The sequence below is a fragment of the Elephas maximus genome, chromosome 2 (assembly GCF_024166365.1).
Source record: "Elephas maximus indicus isolate mEleMax1 chromosome 2, mEleMax1 primary haplotype, whole genome shotgun sequence".
NCBI classification, from domain to species: Eukaryota; Metazoa; Chordata; class Mammalia; order Proboscidea; family Elephantidae; genus Elephas; species Elephas maximus.
In genome coordinates, this window is record NC_064820.1 from 146769591 (window position 1) to 146790363 (window position 20773).

At 36.1% G+C, this 20773-nt stretch overlaps 1 protein-coding gene across 5 annotated transcripts in view; it reads right to left on the minus strand.

Annotated features, from left to right (window-relative positions):
• Positions 1-20773, minus strand: part of CDKL3 (cyclin dependent kinase like 3) — a 48739-nt gene that overhangs the window by 9157 nt on the left and 18809 nt on the right. For all 5 annotated transcript variants that reach the window (XM_049873654.1, XM_049873658.1, XM_049873657.1 and 2 more), the window contains exons 4-7: positions 19958-20136; positions 16134-16246; positions 14512-14651; positions 1461-1549 (exon numbers count right to left, since the gene is read on the minus strand). In XM_049873654.1, coding sequence (XP_049729611.1) covers positions 1461-1549; positions 14512-14651; positions 16134-16246; positions 19958-20136 — 521 coding nt within the window. The remainder of the gene's footprint in view (positions 1-1460; positions 1550-14511; positions 14652-16133; positions 16247-19957; positions 20137-20773) is intronic.

Sequence of the window (20773 nt, forward strand, 5' to 3'; positions counted from 1 at the left end):
AAAAATACATTCACATGGCTCACAATTAAAAAAGCACCTCTTCCCAGTATTGTACAGGGAAAGAACCAGTATGACTAGCTAGCTGCCTGAATGAAACAAGTAAAACACTTCTGTTAAAGTTCTCTTGCATTGCAGGAGGTCCATAAAAGGAAGAGGCCTCTTATCAAAGGAAAAGTTCTCTCTCCAAATAGTTTCTATGGTCCTATAACTTGAACTCAAGATACTTTTGCCCCATAATAGTCAAATCCCAATATCTAAATACCCAAGAAAAGTAAACTTAATCTATGTAGAATTGATACAAAGCAACAACTTATTTATTTAATAACTGACACTTTTCATCAACACTTTCAATATAGTTTCTCATCTTTTCTTTAGAGTGAAATACCTGACATTCTAGTTACTCTCCAGACTTCTCTTTTCTTTGACTTTTTTCTTATCTTATTCTATCTCCAGTGGTAGTTCCTGGACTTTTCCATACCTGACCTTAACGTCATCACATTTTAAATTCATGTCCATCTCTCTAACCATGTCTGAAGGCCAACTGAATGATTTTGCAATTAATTTAAAACTTCCTGTTTCTTTCAAAGTTCAAATAAGAAATGATGTTTTTGAGAAACATGACTGATTAGTGAATCTAGATTATCAGTGTATACTATATGCTGAGTATGTCATAGACAGTGTGACACAGAAGGGCTGTAAGAGGCATGGTCCCCTCTTCAGGGAACTTTCAAATTGATGAGGAGGATACCAGGCACTACAACAGAGAATAAATAAAGCAGAGAAAACAAGCATTTGGAAATTGAATATGATAGTCTCTAGATCAGAGAATCTATAAACCAAAAAAACCCCACTGCCATCAAGTTGATTCTGACTCCTAGTGACCAGTAGGACAGAGCAGAACTGCCCCATAGGGTTTCCAAGGCTGTAAATCTTTGTGTGGAAGCAGACTGCCACATCTTTTTCCTGAGGAAGAACGGTTGGTGGGTTCAACATCTTTCGTTTAGCAGCCAGGCGCTTTAACCACTGCAGCGCCAGGGCTCCCTAGAGAATCCATAAAAAAAATAGGAAGAGGAAAATCAGACTATTCTGAGTCAGATGTCCAAACGGGAATAAAGCCCAAAAAGTACTGATTGTTTATGTTCTCATATCTGGTTTATGATGACCATTGAAAACATATGTAAAGAGTTTAGCATATTGCCCAGGACGTAGTAACTGTGTAATAAATGCTGCATGCAATTATTTTTATTATTATAATCTTTATACATGTCCCTTGTAGGTATACCATGTGCCTAGTCAACATCTGATACAATAACTCAGTAAGTTTTTGTCAAAATGAATTTTTCTGTTGTGTAGCATTGATGAAACGGCAATGGGTAGCATCAATCTATGCAGCAATTCTCACGTTAGGAAAATTTTCTAATACAAACACTAAAAAGTCTGTATGAACTCAAAATCCTTACTTTTCAATAAATCCATCCCTAGTGAAATACTCGTGATGCAAAAGATCAGTAGAAGATATCCTCTCAGCAGGATCAATTTGCAAACACGCCTAAAAAAGGAAAGAGTCTAATGTTAAGTGAGCTCTTGTCAGGGCTCAAGTACTATAAAAATTAAACTTATTTGACAAATGAAGAATTAATTACAGAGTTAAAAGCATTCTCAAAAAGATGGAATTAAACCTCAGGCATTTCTGACAGTAAATTCTGACCTCTTATTTCCCTAAGAAATTTGCAGTTGCAAAGCATTATTACAGGTTAAATGTCCTATGACTCTAGTCAAAACAGAGGTCGGCCTATTTCTACTAGAATTAGCAGGAATTTTCAATCCTCTTATCAGCCCTGGAGGTAGAAACTTCACGGATATTCATTTCTATTTTATATAGATCTGGAAGCATGATTAAGGATTTGTCACGCTAGAATTTTTATCCATGTTTTCTGACTCCTAATTTGGCGCTCCTTCTATGGCATAACACAATTTCACAAATACTCAAGCCCCAAAATCTCCTGGGAAGATTTTGGAATAGCTGTTTTCTGTTTTCTACCTTGGGAGTATTTCAACTGAATAGGGAAACAACCAAAAAAAAAGCAAAAACAGACAATGAAAGAAAGGGTTTTGGATAATACTTGCACATAATGGACCTAAGTACAATTAAATAACTATAATTATAATAGAACAAATTTCTTTAACCAAAATAGCCTCCTGCTTTATAATTTTCATTTTTCCTCTTAAAGAAGGCAAAGCATAATAATAATAGGTAAATTGTATTGATGCTTACTATACTCTAGCCTTCTCCCATCCACACAAAAACTTGTACACAAACGTTCATAGCAAATTGGTTAGTAATATCCTAACAAGAATCCTACAAGATAGTTATTATTATTATCCCCATTGTACAGTTAAGGAAACTGAGGCCCAGAGAGGTTAAATAATTTGTCCAAGATAACTAGTAAGAAGCCAGAATTAAAATACAAAAAAACCAAGGTAATCACATATAATATTATACTTTTGTTTATTTCAAAATGTAGAAGTTTTAATTGATTCACAAAGTGAAATTCTTTGAGTCCATAACCTACTCTATGATGCGGAATACCTACATCCTTAAAACTCTGAAACTAGCTAAAAATATGTGCTTATTTTAGAACATCAATAAAACTCAACAGAAACATCCTAAAAGTTCTGCCCAAATCACAGCCTATCAGAGACAGACAAATTAGTCATTCTGTGAATAATATAACTCAGGAAATTTAAAGACATGCTCCAGGTGGGGAAATGTAAAATGTTAAGCTTTGGAAAACAGATAGCTTTTTTAAAAAATTAACCATACACTTACCTTGTGACCCAGCCATTCCCTCCTAGATATTTGCCCAATAGAAATGAAAATATATGTCCACACAAAAACTTGTAAACAAATATTCATAGCAACTTTATTAGTAACAGCCAAAAACTGTAAACAATCCAAACGGCTATCAACAGGGGAATAGATAAGCTACTTGTGGTATTTCCATACAATGGAATACTACTTGGCAATAAAAAGGAACAAACTAGTGATAACACACAAAAACATGAATGCATCTCTAAATCACTATACCATGTGAAAGAAGCCAGACATAAAAAAGCACATGCTACATGATTCCACTTACATAGATATATATATAATCCACTTATATAATACAAAAATGCAAACTAATCTATAGTGACAGAAAGTAAATCAGTGACTGGGGACAGGAACAGAGAAGAGATGGATTGCAAGGTGACATAAGGAAATTTTGGGAGGTGATGGGAATGTTTGGTAACTTGATTGCAGTGGTCATTTCATGGGTATATGCATTTATTAAAACTCACCAAATTGTACATTTTAAATATGTATAGTTTATTGTACATAAATTACACTTCAATAGCAATGTTAGGAAGTTTAAATCTAAGAAAAAAATCCTATGCACTACACCAGATACTAAAATGTATTTTAAAGTTACAAAATCAATCCAAATGGTACTAATACCACTAAAACGAGAGAAATCAATGGAATATTACTAGATCTAGCATTATAAGCACTTTGCCCTTGATAAATGTGTAATTCCAAATCACTGCATTATTCAAGCTGGAAAAAAGTATTTGCAACATATATAACAAAGGATTAATATGCTTATTATCTTACAAATCAATATGAAAAAGACAAATATTCCAATTAACAAACAGGTTAAGGATTCTTTAAAAAAGAAATACAAATGGCCAATGAATATTAACAAAATGTTCAAGTTCCCCTGTAATCATCTAAGTGTAATAAAAAAAGATACCATTTCTAGCTTATTAAATTGGCAACGATTTAAGAATTTATGATACCCAATGTTGAACTGAGCATAGGAAAATTAGTACTCGCAATAGCATTGGATATAAATCAGTGAAATCTTTCTGGAGAAAAAAATAGCAAAATATATCTTTAAAAACTCAAATAAGTATAAACACTTTGATCCACTAATCCCACTTCTAAGAATTTATGCTAAGGAAGTAATAAAACAGATACATAAAGACATATGTAAGAGATGCTCACTGTAGCATCCTTTCCAGTAAAAAAAAATAAACCACTGCCATTGAGTCAATTCTGACTCACAGTTACCCTATAGCACAGAGTAGAACAGCCCCACAGGGTTTCCGAGGAGCAACTGGTGGACTCGAACTGCCAACCGTTTCGTTAGCAGCTGAGCTCTTAACTGTACCACCAAGGAAAAACTGGAAACAACTTAAATGTCCAAAAATGCAAGATCAGTTAAACTATGGCACATTCATAAATACAATGTAACCACTGAAATTATGAGGTAATTCCATATTCATTCACATGGTAGTATATTTACAATATACTGCCAAGGTTACAAAGCAGTATATAAAGTACAACACCTTTTTAAAATTATAAATTTCTATGAATATGTTTGGTTGCGAAAAGACTACAGAAGTAAGTATATTCATCAAAATGTTAAACAGTAATTTTTTCTGAATTGTGAGTGGGAAAATCTTAACCTTTTCTTTTTATCTGTATTTTTACTTTTTCTATAGTCATCATATAGGTATAATTAAAATTATGTAAAACTAAAAAAGTCTGTCTTGGATGGTTCTAGTAGGCATCCAAAATAAAACACCAGATGAACTTCCAATAGGAAAAAAAGGCACTGGAACTACCTGATATGGAATTCAAATCTCTAATATTCAGGGCTATCCAAGTGATGAAAAAAAAGGAGAAAAAATAAGGGAAAAATAGACAAAATCATGGAAAAGACAAAACCATGGAAGAAATCGGCAAAATAATACAGGAAAAAATTTTCAAAATAAATAAACAACTAGAAATTATACAAAAACAGCAATTAGAAATGCAAAAGATAACTAGATTTCAGAAATGGACAGTGTCATAGAAGATTTGAGGAATAGGTTTGAAACAATGGAAGACAGGATCAGTGAAACTGAAGACAAATCCTTGGATGCCACCTTGTTTGAGGAAAAATCAGAGAAAAGAACGAAAAAAAAATGAAGAAACCCTGAGAACGATGTGGAATAAAATCAAAACCAAAAATCTACAAGTGATTGGAGCTCCAGGAGAGGAGGAGAAAACAGAAAACACAGAGAGGATCACTGAAGAACTGCTGACAGAAAATTTCTCTAATATCATGAAGGATATCAAGAAGCTCAATGAACCCCAAATAGGCTAGACTCCAAAAGAAAATCCAAGGCGTATCATAATCACACTCAATAAAACCAAACACAAAAAAAGAATCCTGAGAGCAGCTCAAGGAAAACAAAAAGTCACATACAGAGGGGAAACAATAAGACTAAGCTCTGATTACTCAGCAGAAACCATGCAGGCAAGAAGGCAATGGGATGACATATATAAAATCTTGAAAGAAAAAAACTGCCAACCAAGAATAATATATCCTGCAAAAATCTCACTCAAATATGATGGTGACATTAGGACATTTCCAGATAAACAGAAATTAAAGGAATATGTAAAAACCAGACCCAAAGGTACAAGATTAAAGGGAGTCATTCAGTTAGAGAACCAACGACATCAGACAACAGCCTGAATCTAGGATGCAAGATTCCATCAGCCAGATACCAACCTAGGTAATGAACTCTCCAGGATAAAACAAAACTAAAAGATTTACAACAGGGAATCAGAGAGGTTAATCTGTAAATGACAACAACGTCAAAACAATAAAAGAGGGAATAAATGAGGTAGGTAAAGAACTTTCTAATAGAAAGGAAGTCAGTGATACAAAGTAATAAAAGACTGGTTCAAACTGAGGAAGATAGATAGTTAACAAAGAAAGTTAACAAACCTACTCATCAAAATAAAGAAAAACATAAAGTCTTAGTAAACACAAAAATGAAAGAAATGAAAAAAAATCCACAAACAAAAGGAATGCATAACAGGAGAGTAAGAGGAACAAAGAAAATGTCATCACCACAAAAGAAACCACTGCGAAATGACAGCAATAAACTCACACCTATCAATAATTACACTGAATGTAAACGGCCTAAATGCACCCATAAAGAGACAGAAAGTGACAGAGTGGATAAAAAAAACAGGACCTATCCATATGCTGTCTACAAAAGACACACCTTAGAAACAAAAACATAAACTTATCAAAAATCAAAGCATAGAAAAAATACATCAACCAAACAACTACCAAAAAAGACTATAAGTGGCAATAATAATCTCAGATAAAATACATGTTGAAACAACATCCACCATAAAAGACAAAGAAGGGCATTATATAATGATTAAAGGGACAATCCATCATGAAGGCATAATCACAATAAATATCTATGCACCCAATGACAGGGCTCCAAAATACATAAAACAAACTCTAACGGCACTGAAAAGAGAAATTGACAGTTCCACAATAATAGTAGGAGGCTTCAACACACCATTCACTGTAAAGAAAACTACTGAACAAAGACACAGAAGATCTAAAGACCACACTCAACAAACTCGACATGTATAGAACACTCCACCCAACAGATGCAAAGCATACATTCTTTTCCGATACACATGGAACATTCTCCAGAACAGACTACATCTTAGGCCACAAAGGAACCCTCAACAAAATCCAGAACACTGAGATAATTCAAAGTATCTACTCTGATCACAATACCATCGAAGTGGAAATTAACAACAGGGAGAGCAAGGAAAAAAAAAAATCAAATACATAGAAACTGAATAACAGCCTGCTTAAAAACCACTGGGTAACAGAAGAAATGAAAGATGTAATTGAAAAATTCCTAAAATCAAACGAGAATGAAAATACACCATACAAAAACCTCTGGGAAACAGCAAAAGCAGTGCTCAGAGGTTAATTTATAGCAATAGATGCACACATCAAAAAAAGAAGGTACAAAATCAAAACATTAGTGTCTTAATCATCTAGAGCTACAATAACAGAAATACCACAAGCGGATGGCTTTAACAAAAGGGAAATTTATTTTCTCACAGTCTAGTAGGTTACAAGTCCAAATTCAGGGCATCAGCTCCAGGGGAAGGCTTTCTCTTTCTCTGCTGGATCTTGAGAGATAAAAGGTGGTGCAGGCCATACCCCAGGGAAAATTCCTTTACTTTGGATCGGGGAGGTGTCCTGAGTAGGGGTGGAGTTACAATCCCACCCTCATCCTCTCAACATAAAATTACAATCACAAAATGGAGGACAACCACACAATACTGGGAATCATGGCCTAACGAAGTTCATACACACATTTGGGGGGGGACATAATTCAATCCGTGACAATTAGCTATACAACTCGAACAAATAGAAAGAGAAAAGCAATCAGAAGAAAGGAAATAATAAAGATCAGTGAAGAAATAGATGAAATAAAAAATAGAGAATAGAAAAACAATAGAAAGAATCAATGAAACCAAAAGTTGGTTCTTTGAAAGGACTGACAAACCACTGGCCAAATTGACAAAAGAAAAACAGGAGAAGATGCAACTAACCCAAATAAGAAATGAAATGGGGGACATTACAAGAGACCCAAGTGAAATAAAAAGGATCATAACAGAGTGCTATGAAAAACAATACTACAAAGAATTTGAATAGCAAGAGGAAATGGACAAATTTCTAGAAACACGCTACCTACACAAACTGAAGTTGAAAATCTGAACAGACCCATAACAAGAGAAGAGATTGAAAAGGTAATAAAAAAAAATTTTTTTTGTAAAGCCCTGGCTTTTTTTCAAAAAAGATGGCTTCACTGAATTTTACCAAACATTCAAAGAAGAGCATAAACCAGTACTACTCAAACTATTTCAGAACACAGAAATGAGAGTGATACTTTCAAATTCACACTATGAAGCCAGCATAACCCTGATACCAAAACCAGGCAAAGACACCACAAAAAAAGAAAATTACAGACCAGTATCTCTCATGACTATAGATGCAAAAATTCTCAACAAAATTCTAGCCAGTAGAATTCAGCATCATATCAAAATAAATAATATACCATGACCAAGTGGAATTCATACCAGGTATGCAAGGATGGTTCAACATTAGAAAATCAATCAAGGTAATCCACCACATACATAAAATTAAAGAATCACCTGATCATCTCAATTGATGCAGAAAAGGCTTTCAACAAAATCCAACACACATTCCTGATAAAAACTCTCAATAAAGTAGGTATAAAAGGGAAATTCCTCATCATAATAAAGGTCATCTATACAAAACCAACAGCCAACATCATTCTTAATGGAGAGAGGCTGAAAACATCCCCCTTGAAAACAGGAACAAGACAAGGATGCCCTTTATCACCACTCCTATTTCACACTGTACTGGAAGTCCTAGCTAGAGCAATAAGGCAAGAAAAAGAAATAAAAGGCATCCAAATTGGTAAGGAAGAAGTAAAACTGTCCCTATTTGCAGATGATATAATTTGATACATAGAAAACCCAGAAGACTCCATGAGAAAACTACTGAAACTAACAGAAAGCTTCAGCAGAGTTGCAGGATACAAGATAAATATACAAAAATCAGTTGGATTCCGATACACCAAAAAAGAGAACTACAAAAAGGAAATCAGGAAAACAATGCCATTTACAATAGCCCCTTAAAAAAATCAAATACTTAGGAATAAATCTAACCAGGAATGTAAAAGAGCTACACAAAGAAAACTACAAAACACTACTGCAAGTAACCAGAAGAGATATACATAAATGGAAAAACATACTATGCTCATGGATAGGTACACTCAACATTGTGAAGATGTCAATTCTGCCTAAAGCAATCTACAAATACAATGCAATCCTGATCCAAATACCAACAGCATTCCTTAAAGAACTGGAAAAATTAATTATTAACTTTATATGGAAAGGGAAGAGGCCCTAGATAAGTAAAGCACTATTAAAGAAGAATATAGTAGAACTGGCACTATCTGACCTCAGAACCTACTATACAGCCACGGTAGTCAGAATAGCCTGATATTAGTACAATGACAGATACATTGACCATCAGAACAGAATTGAGAACCCAGATGTAAATCCATCCACCTACAGTCACCTGATCTTCGACAAAGTCCCAAAGTCCATCAAATGGAGAAAAGACAGTCTTTTTAACGAATGGGGCTGGCATCTGCAAAAAAATGAAACAGGACCCATACCTCATACCATACACAAAAACTAATTCAAAATGAATCGAAGACCTTAATATAAAATCAAAACCTATAAAGATCATAGAAGAAAAAATAGGATCAACAGTACAAGCCCTATGCACAGCATTAACAGAATACAAACCATAACTTACAGCACACAAACTCCAGAAGATAAGCCAGATAACTGGAATCTTCTAGAAATTAAACGCTTTTGCTCATCAAAAGAATTCACCAAAAGAGTAAAAAGAGAACCTACAGACTGGGAAAAAAATTTTGGCTATGAGAAATCCCACAAAGGTCTAATCTCTAAAATCTGTAGGAAAATCTAACACCTCTACAACAAAAAGATGAATAATCCAATTAAAAAATGGGCAAAGGACATGAACAGATACTTCACCAAAGACATTCAAGCAGCTAACAGATACATGAGGAAATGCTCAAGATCACTAGCTGCTGTTGTTGTTAGGTGCCATTCAGTCGGTTTTGATTGATAGTGACCCTGGGCAAAACAGAACAAAACACTGCCTGGGCCTGCGCCATACTCAAAATTGTTCCTATGCTTGAGTCTACTGATGTAGCTGGCCACTGTGTCAATGCATCTCGTTGAGATTCGTTTCTTTTTTGCTGACCCTCTACTTTACCAAGCATGTTGTCCTTCTCCAGGGATTGATCCCTCCTGATAACATGTGCAAACTATGTGAGACATTGTCTCGCCATCCTTGTTTCTAAGGAGCATTCTGGCTGTACTTCTTCCAAGACAGATTTGTTCGTTCTTTTGGCAGTCCGTGGTACATTCAATATTCTTCGCCAACACCACAATCCAAAGGCGTTAATTCTTCTTTGGTCTTCCTTATTCTTTGTCCAGCTTTCACATACACATGAGAAAACTGAAACAACCATGGCTTGGGTCAGGTGCACCTTAGTCCTCAAGGTGACATTTTTGCTTTTCAACACTTTAAAGGGGTCTTTTGCAGCAGATTTACCCTATGCACTGCATCTTTTGATTTCTTGACTGCTGCTTCCATGGATGTTGATTGTGGATCCAAATAAAATGATATCCTTGACAACTTCAATCTTTTCTCCATTTTTCATGATGTGGCTTCCTGGTCCAGTTGTGAGGGTTTTTGTTTTCTTTATGTTGAGGTGTAATCCATACTGAAGGCTGTGGTCTTTGATCTTTACCAGTAAGTGCTTCAAGTTCTCTTCACTTTCAGCAAGCAAGGTTGAGTCATCTGCATAAAGCAGGTTGTTAATGAGTCTTCCTCCAATCCTGATGCCCTGTTCTTCTTCATATAGTCCAGCTTCTCAGATTATTTGCTCAGCATACACTAGCCATTAGAGAAGCACAAACCAAAACCACAATGAGATACCATCTCACCCCAACATTACTGGCACAAATAAAAAAAAACAGAAAATAAATGTTGGAGAGGCTGCATGGAGACCGGAACTCTTATGCACTGCTGATGGGAATCCAAAATAGTACAACTATTTTGGAAAATGATATGAAGCTTCCTTAAAGGGCTAGAAATAGAAATACCATATGATCCAGTAATCCCACTCCTAGGAATATATCCTAGAGAAATTAGAATAGGCACACGGACAGACATATGCACACCCATGTTCATTAAAGCATTGTTCGCAATAGCAAAAAGATGGAAACAACCTAGATGCCCATCAACAGGTGAATGGAAAAACGAACTGCGGTACATACACACAATGGAGTATTATGCAACAATAAATAACAACAATGAATCTGTGAAGCATCTCATAACATGGATGAATCTGGAGGGCATTATGCTGAGTGAAATAAGTCAATCACCAAAGGACAAATATTGTATGAGACCACTACTATAAAAACTCATGAAAAGGTTTACCCACAAAAAGAAACAGTCTTTGATGGTTATGAGGGAGGGGAACAGTGGGGATGGAAAAACACTAGACAATAGATAAGTAGTAACTTTGGTGAAGGGTAAGATAGTACACAATACTGGGGAAGCCAGCACAACTTGTCCAAGGCAAGGTCATGGAAGCTGCATAGGCACATCCAAACTCCCTGAGGGACGTAATTACTGGGCTGAGGGCTGTGGGGACCATGGTCTCAGGGAACATCTAGCTCAATTGGCATAACATTGTTTATAAAGAAAACATTCTACATTCTGCTTTGGTGAGTAGCATCTGGAGTCTTAAAAGCTTGTGAGCAGCCACCTAAGATATTCCACTGGTCTCACCCCGTCTGGAGTAAGGGAGAATGAAGATTAGTTCAAAGGGCTAATGGACCTTAAGTGCTACAGCCTCCACCAGACTGAGTCCAGCACAACTAGATAGTGCCCAGCTACCATTTACTATTGCTGTGACAGGGATCACAATAGAGGCTCCCAGACAGAGCTGGAGAAAAATGTAGAACAAAATTCTAACTCACCAAAAAGAAAAAAAAAAAGACCAGATTTACTGGTCTGACAGAGACTGAAGAAACCCCAAGAGTGTGGCCCCCAGACACCCTTTTAGCTCAGTAATGAAGTCACTCCTGAGGTTTACCCTTCACCAAAGATTAGACAGGTCCATAAAACAAAGTGAGACTAAATGGGCACATCAGCCCAGGGGCAAGGGCAAGAAGGCAGGAGGGGACAGGAAAGCTGGTAATAGGGAATCCAAGGTCAAGAAGGGGAGAGTGTTGACATGTCATGGGGTTGGCAACCAACATCACAAAATAGTATGTGTACTTGTTGAATTGTGCCCCCCAAAAATATCTGTCAACTTGGTTAGGTCATGATTCCCAGTGTTGTATGACTGTCTACCATTTTGTCATCTGAAGTGATTTCCCTATGTGTTGTAAATACTATCACTACGATGTAACGAGATGGATTAGTGGCAGTTATATTAATGAGATCTACAGGATTAGTGTCTTGAGCCAATTTCTTTTGAGATATAAAAGAGAGAACTGAGCAGAGAGACATGGGGACCTCATACCACCAAGAAAGCATTGCCAGGGGCAGAGTGTGTCCTTTGGACCTGAGGTTCCTGTGCTGAGATGCTCCCAGATCAAGGGAAGACTGATAACAAGGACCTTCCTCCAGAGCTGATAGAGAAAGAAAGCGTTCCCCTGGAGCCAGCACCCTGAATTCGGACTTCCAGCCTACTTCATTTGAGGGAATAAACTTCTCTTTGTTAAAACCATCCACTTGTGGTATTTCTGTCATAGGAGCACTAGACGACCAAGATAATACTAATTGTTTAATGAGAAGCTAGTTTGTTCTGTAAACCTTCATCTAAATTAAAAAAAAAAAAAAAGTCTGTCTTAATCTAGAAGTTCTGCTGAAACCTGTTCAGCATCTTAACAACACACAAGACTCCACTGACAGACAGGTAGCAGCTGCATATAAGGTACACTGGCCTGGAATCGAACCTGGTTCTCCCACATGGACAGGGAGAATTCTACCACTCAATTACCATTGCTTCCAGCGTAACACACTAGGAAAAAAGGCAACCTATTTCCAAAAAATCAGCCAATGAAAATCCCGTGGAACACAATGGTCTGATCTCATTATGCATGGGGTTGCCCTGAGTTGGAGTGGCCTCCATGGCAGCAACAACAAAAAATTAAACTGAAAATATAGTAAATAAAATGTAGTAAATAAATCTGATCTAGTTCTTTCCAAGTAACAATGAAGTATTTTTTTTCTTTCAAGAATAATTTATTCTTTAGAAATATGTGTTAATATGTCTAGGTTTACCTAAATGACAGCAACAACAGTTAACATTAACATTTGTTGGCCGCTCATTCAAGGCCCCTTGCTAAACACATTTCTACCAATACCTCATTTTATCTTCCAAACCCAGAAGTACTATAATTGTCATTTTATAGCTGAGGAAACCAAAGGCACAGAGGTTAAGTAACTTTTCCCAGGGTACAGAGCTAATTAGTAGCAGAGCTGCATTTTAAATGCAGGCTATATGATTCCAGAGCTCTTTGTTTTAAATATTACACTTACTTTGAAATTTAGATAACCATTTTTTAATAACTTATTTTATTTTTGTTGCTGTTGTTGAGAATATACACAGAACATACACCAATTCAACAATTTCTATATGTACAATTCAGTGACACTGACTACATTCTTTGAGTTGCGCAGCCATTTTCACCCTCCTTTTCTGAGCTGTTCCTCCCCCATTAACATAAGTTCACTGCCCCCTAAGTTTCCTATCTAATCTTTCAAATTGCTGTTGTCAATCTCATCCCATACAGATAGATCTTAAAAGAGCACAATGCTCAAGGAAGACATTTTTTACCCATCAAGCTAAACTATTGTTTGGTTTTAAGAAGACTTTAGGGGATATTTTTGGTTTAAGATTTAAAGATTATCTCAGGGCAATAGTTTCAGAGGTTCATCCAGCCTCCATGGCTCCAGAAAGTCTGGATTCCATGAGAATGAAATCCTGTTCTGCATTTCCCCCTTCTGATCAGGATTATAACCATTTTTTTAAGGGCTGTACATTAGAAATGAGCTATCTTGCTTACACTGGGGAAGAGAAATTGGCTGATTAGAGAATAGAAATAGAAGCAGTTTACTTTTCACAGTAAGCCTTTTACCTTTTGAATTTAATACTAGCTGTACGATATAAAAAAAATTTTTTTTCTTTTTTTTATTTGTATGATATATTTATTATCTAGTTTAAAACTGAAATTTAAATTTTAAAATAATAAAAAAGGGTTATACGGTGTTTTTATTTTGCTCCAACTCAAGGTGAATCTTGGTACTGTAGCTTTGAAGAACATTAAAATTACAGCTGCTAATACTGGGTTTTTTTTTGAATGCCTTGTGGATACTTTAGGGCACCACAGTACAAAGAACAGATTCCTGGCCCAGGTAGACTGAATGCTAATGAAATACGGTGATAAGCATAAGACCTTAAAAATTTTCCAGATTATCCCTAATTATCATTAAAATTGAGATAAACTAAAAAATAATGGACATGATTATCTTAAAGTGCTTTTAGTTCTAACAGTCTCTGAATTTTAATTTCCCTATAGTAAATTTTGGGAGTCTCTGGGTAGTACAAACCGTTAATGCACTCAGCTACTAACTGAAAGATTGGAGGTTCAAGTCCAACCAGAGGTACCTCAGAAAAAAGGCCTAGCAATCTACTGCCAAAAAATCAGCCTCTGAAAACCCTATGGAGCACAGTTCTACTCTGACATATATGAGGTCACCATCAGTCAGAACTGACACCACAATTACTGGAACTGGTAGTAAATTTTAAAAAGGAGTATAGTAACTTTTAATAGATAACATCACTAATTCTTTTGGTATTTCATTACAGTAATATTTTAAAACTATATTATAATTTATGTAAATTTTCCAGAAATAACTCTTTAATCTCTTAACATACATGAACTATATCTGCCAACAATCCATTTAGCTTTGGGTATTTTTTTCTTGCATTTTTGGGGTGTTGAACTTGAGGAAGGACCACCCCAGCAAAAATGGGGCTCTTGGAAAAAATATTCTGCAAGTGAGGTGTCAAGTTGCCTGAAAAGACAAAAAACACACACACACAAAAAACAGGGAACTTAGTCTATAGTCAAAATAATCAAATTGCTATGTGACCTACATTAAATTATTAGAAACTGAGGTAAGAATAACAATTACGAACCTAAATTTTTAAAGCTGAACAAGGAACTAACTGAATATGTCATTAAAAAAAATTGAGATTTTGCCATTAATCTGTTCTAGCATACACCTAACAGAGAATGTAAAACCACCAAATTCATTTTCTTTTCCCAAACTATAAAACATAACATATAATGCTATTAGGAAGAGCACATTCAAATTTTACACATTTCCATGTATTTAAATGGTTTGGGTAGCAGGTGCTCATCAGCAAGTTTCACTCAAAAAAAACTAGACTATTAAAACTGCTTAGCAATCGAAGTATTGCAAAGAAGAAACAAGGCTAGAGATTAGTAGTAAAATAAAAAAAACTATACAAGTGGACAGTCTAAGTTCTAGCACCAGTTTTGCCATCATCAGTTCTATAAAGCTGGGCAAATCTCTTCCCTTTCTGTGCCTGGGTTTCTTCATCTGTAAAATGAGAGAACTGATGCCAAAATCTCTAAAGTTCCTTCTAGCATTAACCTCATAACCAGAACTTTAAAGATTACACACAAAAAAACTATAATACTTTACAGCTCTGAACAGCATCTTAAATCAATATTTATCCAGATTTCACAATTTTTATAGTTGTTCACAGAAATGTCACAGTCCTTCTTAATGATTCTATACTTACATGTTGATGTATAGCTTCCCCACCACACAAAGGGCTCCTTAAGGCCCTCATTCAGAAATATAAGGAAAATAAATCATTGACATGCCATGAGTATGGCTAACCATCACAATGTTTGGGTCACAAAGCAGATAATCAGATAATTAAGCTCTCATCAAATACATCCCCAAATCCCTATCTTTCTAGCAGCTCTGATTTGGATTTACTGTATAAAATCGTTTTAAAAGTAGGTAGGTGTTATTGAAATACTTAGTTATCTGGCTACCCAGTGTGGTTAAAAAAAAAATTATTTTTTTAATTTCTGAGTGAATAACAGATTTTATATCTCCCAGGGTCTTAAAAAAAAAAGCATCTGACTCATCTCTATTATTTTAAAAGCCTCATTTAGAGATGCAAAGATTTATAGAAGCCAAATTTAAAAACAACTTTCAGGCAAATTGAAGTAGGTTCTTATCGTACTATTTTTTTGACCATCAACCACTAACATATGGCATAGCTCTTTGTACTCAGGCAAAGAAAATATTACAAAACCCGTATTTTTTTTTTTTTAATTTGTAAAAACAGAGTTTTCTGCCTTCTTTATCAGCTTAAGGCATCCATCTGCTGCCATCTACCCAACAATGTGCTTCCCTGTTCTTATGAAGAAAAAGCTAAATTTGAAAATCATGCAGAATTGATCTGGCAGTATTTCTTTTAGGCATGTAACAGAATATTTCAGTAATACCTACCTACTTTTAAAACGATTTTATGCAGTAAATCCAAATCAGAGCTGCTAGGAAGATAGGGATTTCCAGTGGCCATCTCAATGATCATGCAGCCCAAAGCCCAGATATCTACAGGTCTGGAATGAATAAGAATAAGTTAGTTTTTTTCATGCAAAGCCTATGTAAAACATCTTTTAAAAACTTTTAAAATAAGATCAAGGCCTAAGAAACAAAAATGTTTAAGTGGTTACCCATTGCTGTCTCACAGGGTTTCCAATGTTGTAATCTTTACAGAAGCAGACTGCCACATCTTTCTCCTGTGGAGCAGCTAGTGGGTTCAAACCACCCACTTTTTGGTTAGCAGCCAAGTGCTTAACCACTGTGCCACCAGGGCTCCTCATTTAAGTGGTATTGTTTATAAATTTTCACTGAAACATCACATCCTATTAAAGAATCTACATTAAATATTATCACATTTTATTAGTAAAATTCAGTAACTTTTACTTAAATTGCATGAGAAGCCCTGTAGCAGTACAGATAAAGTCACTGTAATTCTAAAATTATTACAGATACTTATATAAAGACAGTATAAGTGAGTTATGAATTAGAATAATTAAATACTAAAATCATCTTGCATTTAAAAAATAATAAATAAAAATCCCAAATATTTTATCAGCTACTTTCCTTTATTTATCTTAATCCATTGTGAGTCAGTCATAATCCAAATTTTGTTCAGGTAATCTGTTTTTTAAGAGACAGTTTACATATATATTAAAAAAAAGATAGTTTATATCACTGGGTCTTTTGAATAAATGAAGATAGCGAACCTCTTTAAGATCTATCTATACGGGATCAAAGTGACAACAGGACCTTGAAAGATTAAATAGAAACCATAGGGGGCAGTGAGTTTATGTTAATGAGGGAAGAACAACTCAGAAAGGAAGGGTGAGAATGGTTGCACAAGTTGAAGAATGTAATCAATGTCACTGAATTGTACATGTAGAAACAGTTGAATTGATGTGTATTTTGCTGTGTATATTCTCAAAAATGACAAAAATAATTTTTTAAAATAAAATAGATACCTAACCTCATATTTAGAATAAGCATAAATTGTATACAATATAATGTACAAATCATACAATGATATCTGTTTTTCATTGATCCGACTGATAAAGATTTTAAGATTTGATAACTCCCGTCCACCATCTGTCTGTCAGTTTGTCATACTGCATTGGCTTGCATGTTGCTATGATGCTGGAAACTATGCCACTGGTATTTCAAAAATCAGCAGGGTCACCTCCCTGGTGGACAGGTTTCAGCAGAGCTTCCAGGCTAAGATGGACTGAGAGGCCTGTTGATCTATTTCTGAAAATTAGCCAATGAAAACCCTATGGATTACAACAGAATACTGTCTGATATAGTGCTGGAGGATGAACCTCCTAGGTTGGAAGGCACTCAAAGAACACAGTGGCTGCAACAATGTACTCAAGCATACTAAGGATCACAAAGATGATGCAGGACTGGACATTTTGTTCTGCTGTACAAGGGGTAGCTATAAGTCAAAGCTGACACAAAGGCAACTAACAACAGTCTCTAGATTCTGGGTAGATGGCAGCATGCGTTTTGAATCTCCCCAAATCCCCACACAAAAGCAGAGTAATTGGATGCCAAAACCAAAAATACATGGGCAATATTTAAAACAAAAGTAAGTGACAAGATATCCCCACAAAATACAAGTGGATGAGGACAAAACACTGACAGTCACAAGACTTGCATAATATCAGTGTCTATGCAAAGGGAAGCAACAAGGTATCTTATTGACCTGAGAACAGGAGAGCCCCAAAATAGCCAACAGGTAGTCATTGGAAAAAACAGTAGGTCAATTTAAGAACAGCTGCTGAGTTGGGAGGTTTTGCCAGTAGCAGGTCAGCTAAGGGGTCTCTGGTAAGATACAAATGGGCTGGAGCAGTGTATGCCTCTTATTAACTCTGGAAATTTACCAGCCAGGGCTTCTTTCTAGGACAAGGACTAAGGAGAAACCGCTAAGAAAGGAATCAAACTAGGCAGGATAATGGCAATAAAGAACAGACGGAAAAAAATCAAACCAAACCCACTGCTGTCAAGTCTATTCTGACTCAGAGTGACCCAAGAGGACAGAGTAGAACTGTCCCATAGGGTTTCCAAGGCTGTAAATCTTTATAGAAGCAGACTGTCACATTTTTCTCCTGTGGAGCGGCTGGTGGGTTCAAATCAACAACTTTTTGGCTAGCAGGCAAGTGCTTTACCCATTGTGCCACCAGGGCTCCTAAATGATGAGACGACCCAGATAAAAGTGCATGAGGGGAACAGAGCCAGGATACCTCAGAAAACAAGCTACCTTTTTTTTTTTTTTTTAACACTACACAGAAGTAGAAGCAGGAGTTCTGTGAAGTTAGAAAAGCTATCCTGAAATATGCCTCCTTCTAAAGGTTCAGAGCCCTGGTAGTGCAGTGGTTAAGAGCTCAGGCTGTTAACCAAAAGCTTGTCAGTTCGAATTCACCAGCCGCTCCTTGGAAACCCTATGGGACAGTTCTACTCTGTCCTATAGGGTCACTATGAGTTGGAATTGACTCCATGGCAATGGGTTTTTTTGGTCTAAAAGTTCAGAAAAACTAATTTCACGTAAAAATGGGTAACATTCAAGTACTGAAGTTAAATCCCAGCACTTAAAAAATTATAAGAGAAAAAGAAGTAGAATAACATCCCTACAGACAACAAAAGCCCACCAGAAAGCCATACCCATGAAATAGGACAAAATTGTAATGCCCTATTTCAAAAGGAGCTAACAGACATTAAGAAAATGTTACAAGACCTGAAAGAACAATATAAATCAGAATTAGAGAAATTCATAAATTAGTTGACAAAACTCAATAACAAATTAGAGATAAAAAAATCATTTCGGAAATGAAGACTGAACTAGTAAATATAACAGATAATGTAAGGTGAAAAGGAAGAAACTTGTTAAAATAAAAAAGACATTAACGAGGATATAGAGAAATTGAAATTTTCATCCATTGTGGAGAAACTGAAGCCCTCGTCTAGTACTGGTAGAAATGCAAAATGGTACAGCCACTGTGGAGAACAGTATAGTGGTTCCTCAAAAAGTTAAAAAAAGAACAGCCATATGACCCAGCAATTCCATTCATAGGTATTTGCTCAAAAGAACTGAAAGCAGGGATTCAAAGAGATGCCGGTTCACCAATGTTCATTGCAGCATGTCAGAATTGGGTTTTTTTTCCTCATTTCTTGAATTCAGTTATACACCTTGGTTACTTTATGTTCTATAGGACTCACTGTTTTTATATGACATTGCTGTTTCATATTAGGCTGAAACCATGCTACTTTTTGAGGCACCTAGAAGAGTACAGTTTAAAAATTGTCATCCTCTGCAGTGAGGGTGCCATTTTCCAGAAAATAGGAAACTTGGCACTTCCTATTGCAACACTGGCAGAGTGAGATAAATGATTTACAAATCTCTGCAGAATGCACAGGCTAAAGACATATGGAGGAGGCAACTCTGCCAAGGGTGGGGACACAGCTTAAAGCAAGTCTGGATAGGCCCTGAGAAATTTCTGCATTGGTTTACTGGGGCTATGGCCATTGAGTCCCAGGGGGCAAGCATGGCAGCAGTGGTAGCCAGTGCCACGACCGCCTGCTGGGCCTTTCTCTTACAATACTACTGGAGGTGTCTCTCTTCTCAGCCCCAACCGATGCACAGAAGGCAGAAGGTATCAGTAATAGGGATGACAGATACACCAAGGGAAAAAGATGTCCAGGAAAGGCTAGGCAGAAATCCGAAACACACGTACTTTCCATAAGTGGTATCTTTTAATACTAATTCTGGAGCTCTATACCAGCGTGTGGCCACATAGTCCGTATAAATGTCTCCAGGAGCTGCTAGTGTTCGTGCAAAACCAAAATCACAGAGCTTAGTAATTCCTGACTGGGATACTAAAATATTCTCAGGTTTTATATCTCGATGAATGATCTAAAAAACAAACAGAAGATACAATATATTAAAATGAGTTTCTCTGATCAAAATCAATTAACTGTGTACTTAAAACAGGTGAATTTTATGGTATGTAAATTATACCTCAATAAAGTTGTTAAAAATAGACTGTCCCAAGTGCTAAAAAAGAAAGGAACATGGCGTTATGAGAACCTAAAATGCAGACCTGACCCAGTCACAGAGATTAGGAAGGGAATACCTAGGGGAAATTCCATTTACACTGAGATCTGAGGGATGAGTAGAGGCAAACTAGAGGAAGAGGGGAGGAAAGACCAATTCAGGAAGTGGGCTCACCATGCGCAAAAGTCCTGCGGTAGAAGAAAAAATAAAAAGAAATTTTTTAGAGCATGGTAATTAAGGTGCAGAATTTGTTGATCAGATATATTGGAATTCTGAGATAAAAGGCAAAATAGTTATTGGTTTGAGTTTCCCTTTTGCCAATAGCAACCGAAGTTTTGGAAATCTTTCTTCATCATTCTCCTCTTCTGAAAGGAGCCTGTCCTAATGATTTTGTTGTTAGTTGCCACTGAGTCCATTCCAACTCACAGCAACCCCATGTGATAGCCTTTGAGGTAAACTAAGCTGCTATGGGAGGCAGCATAATAGAAAGAAAAGA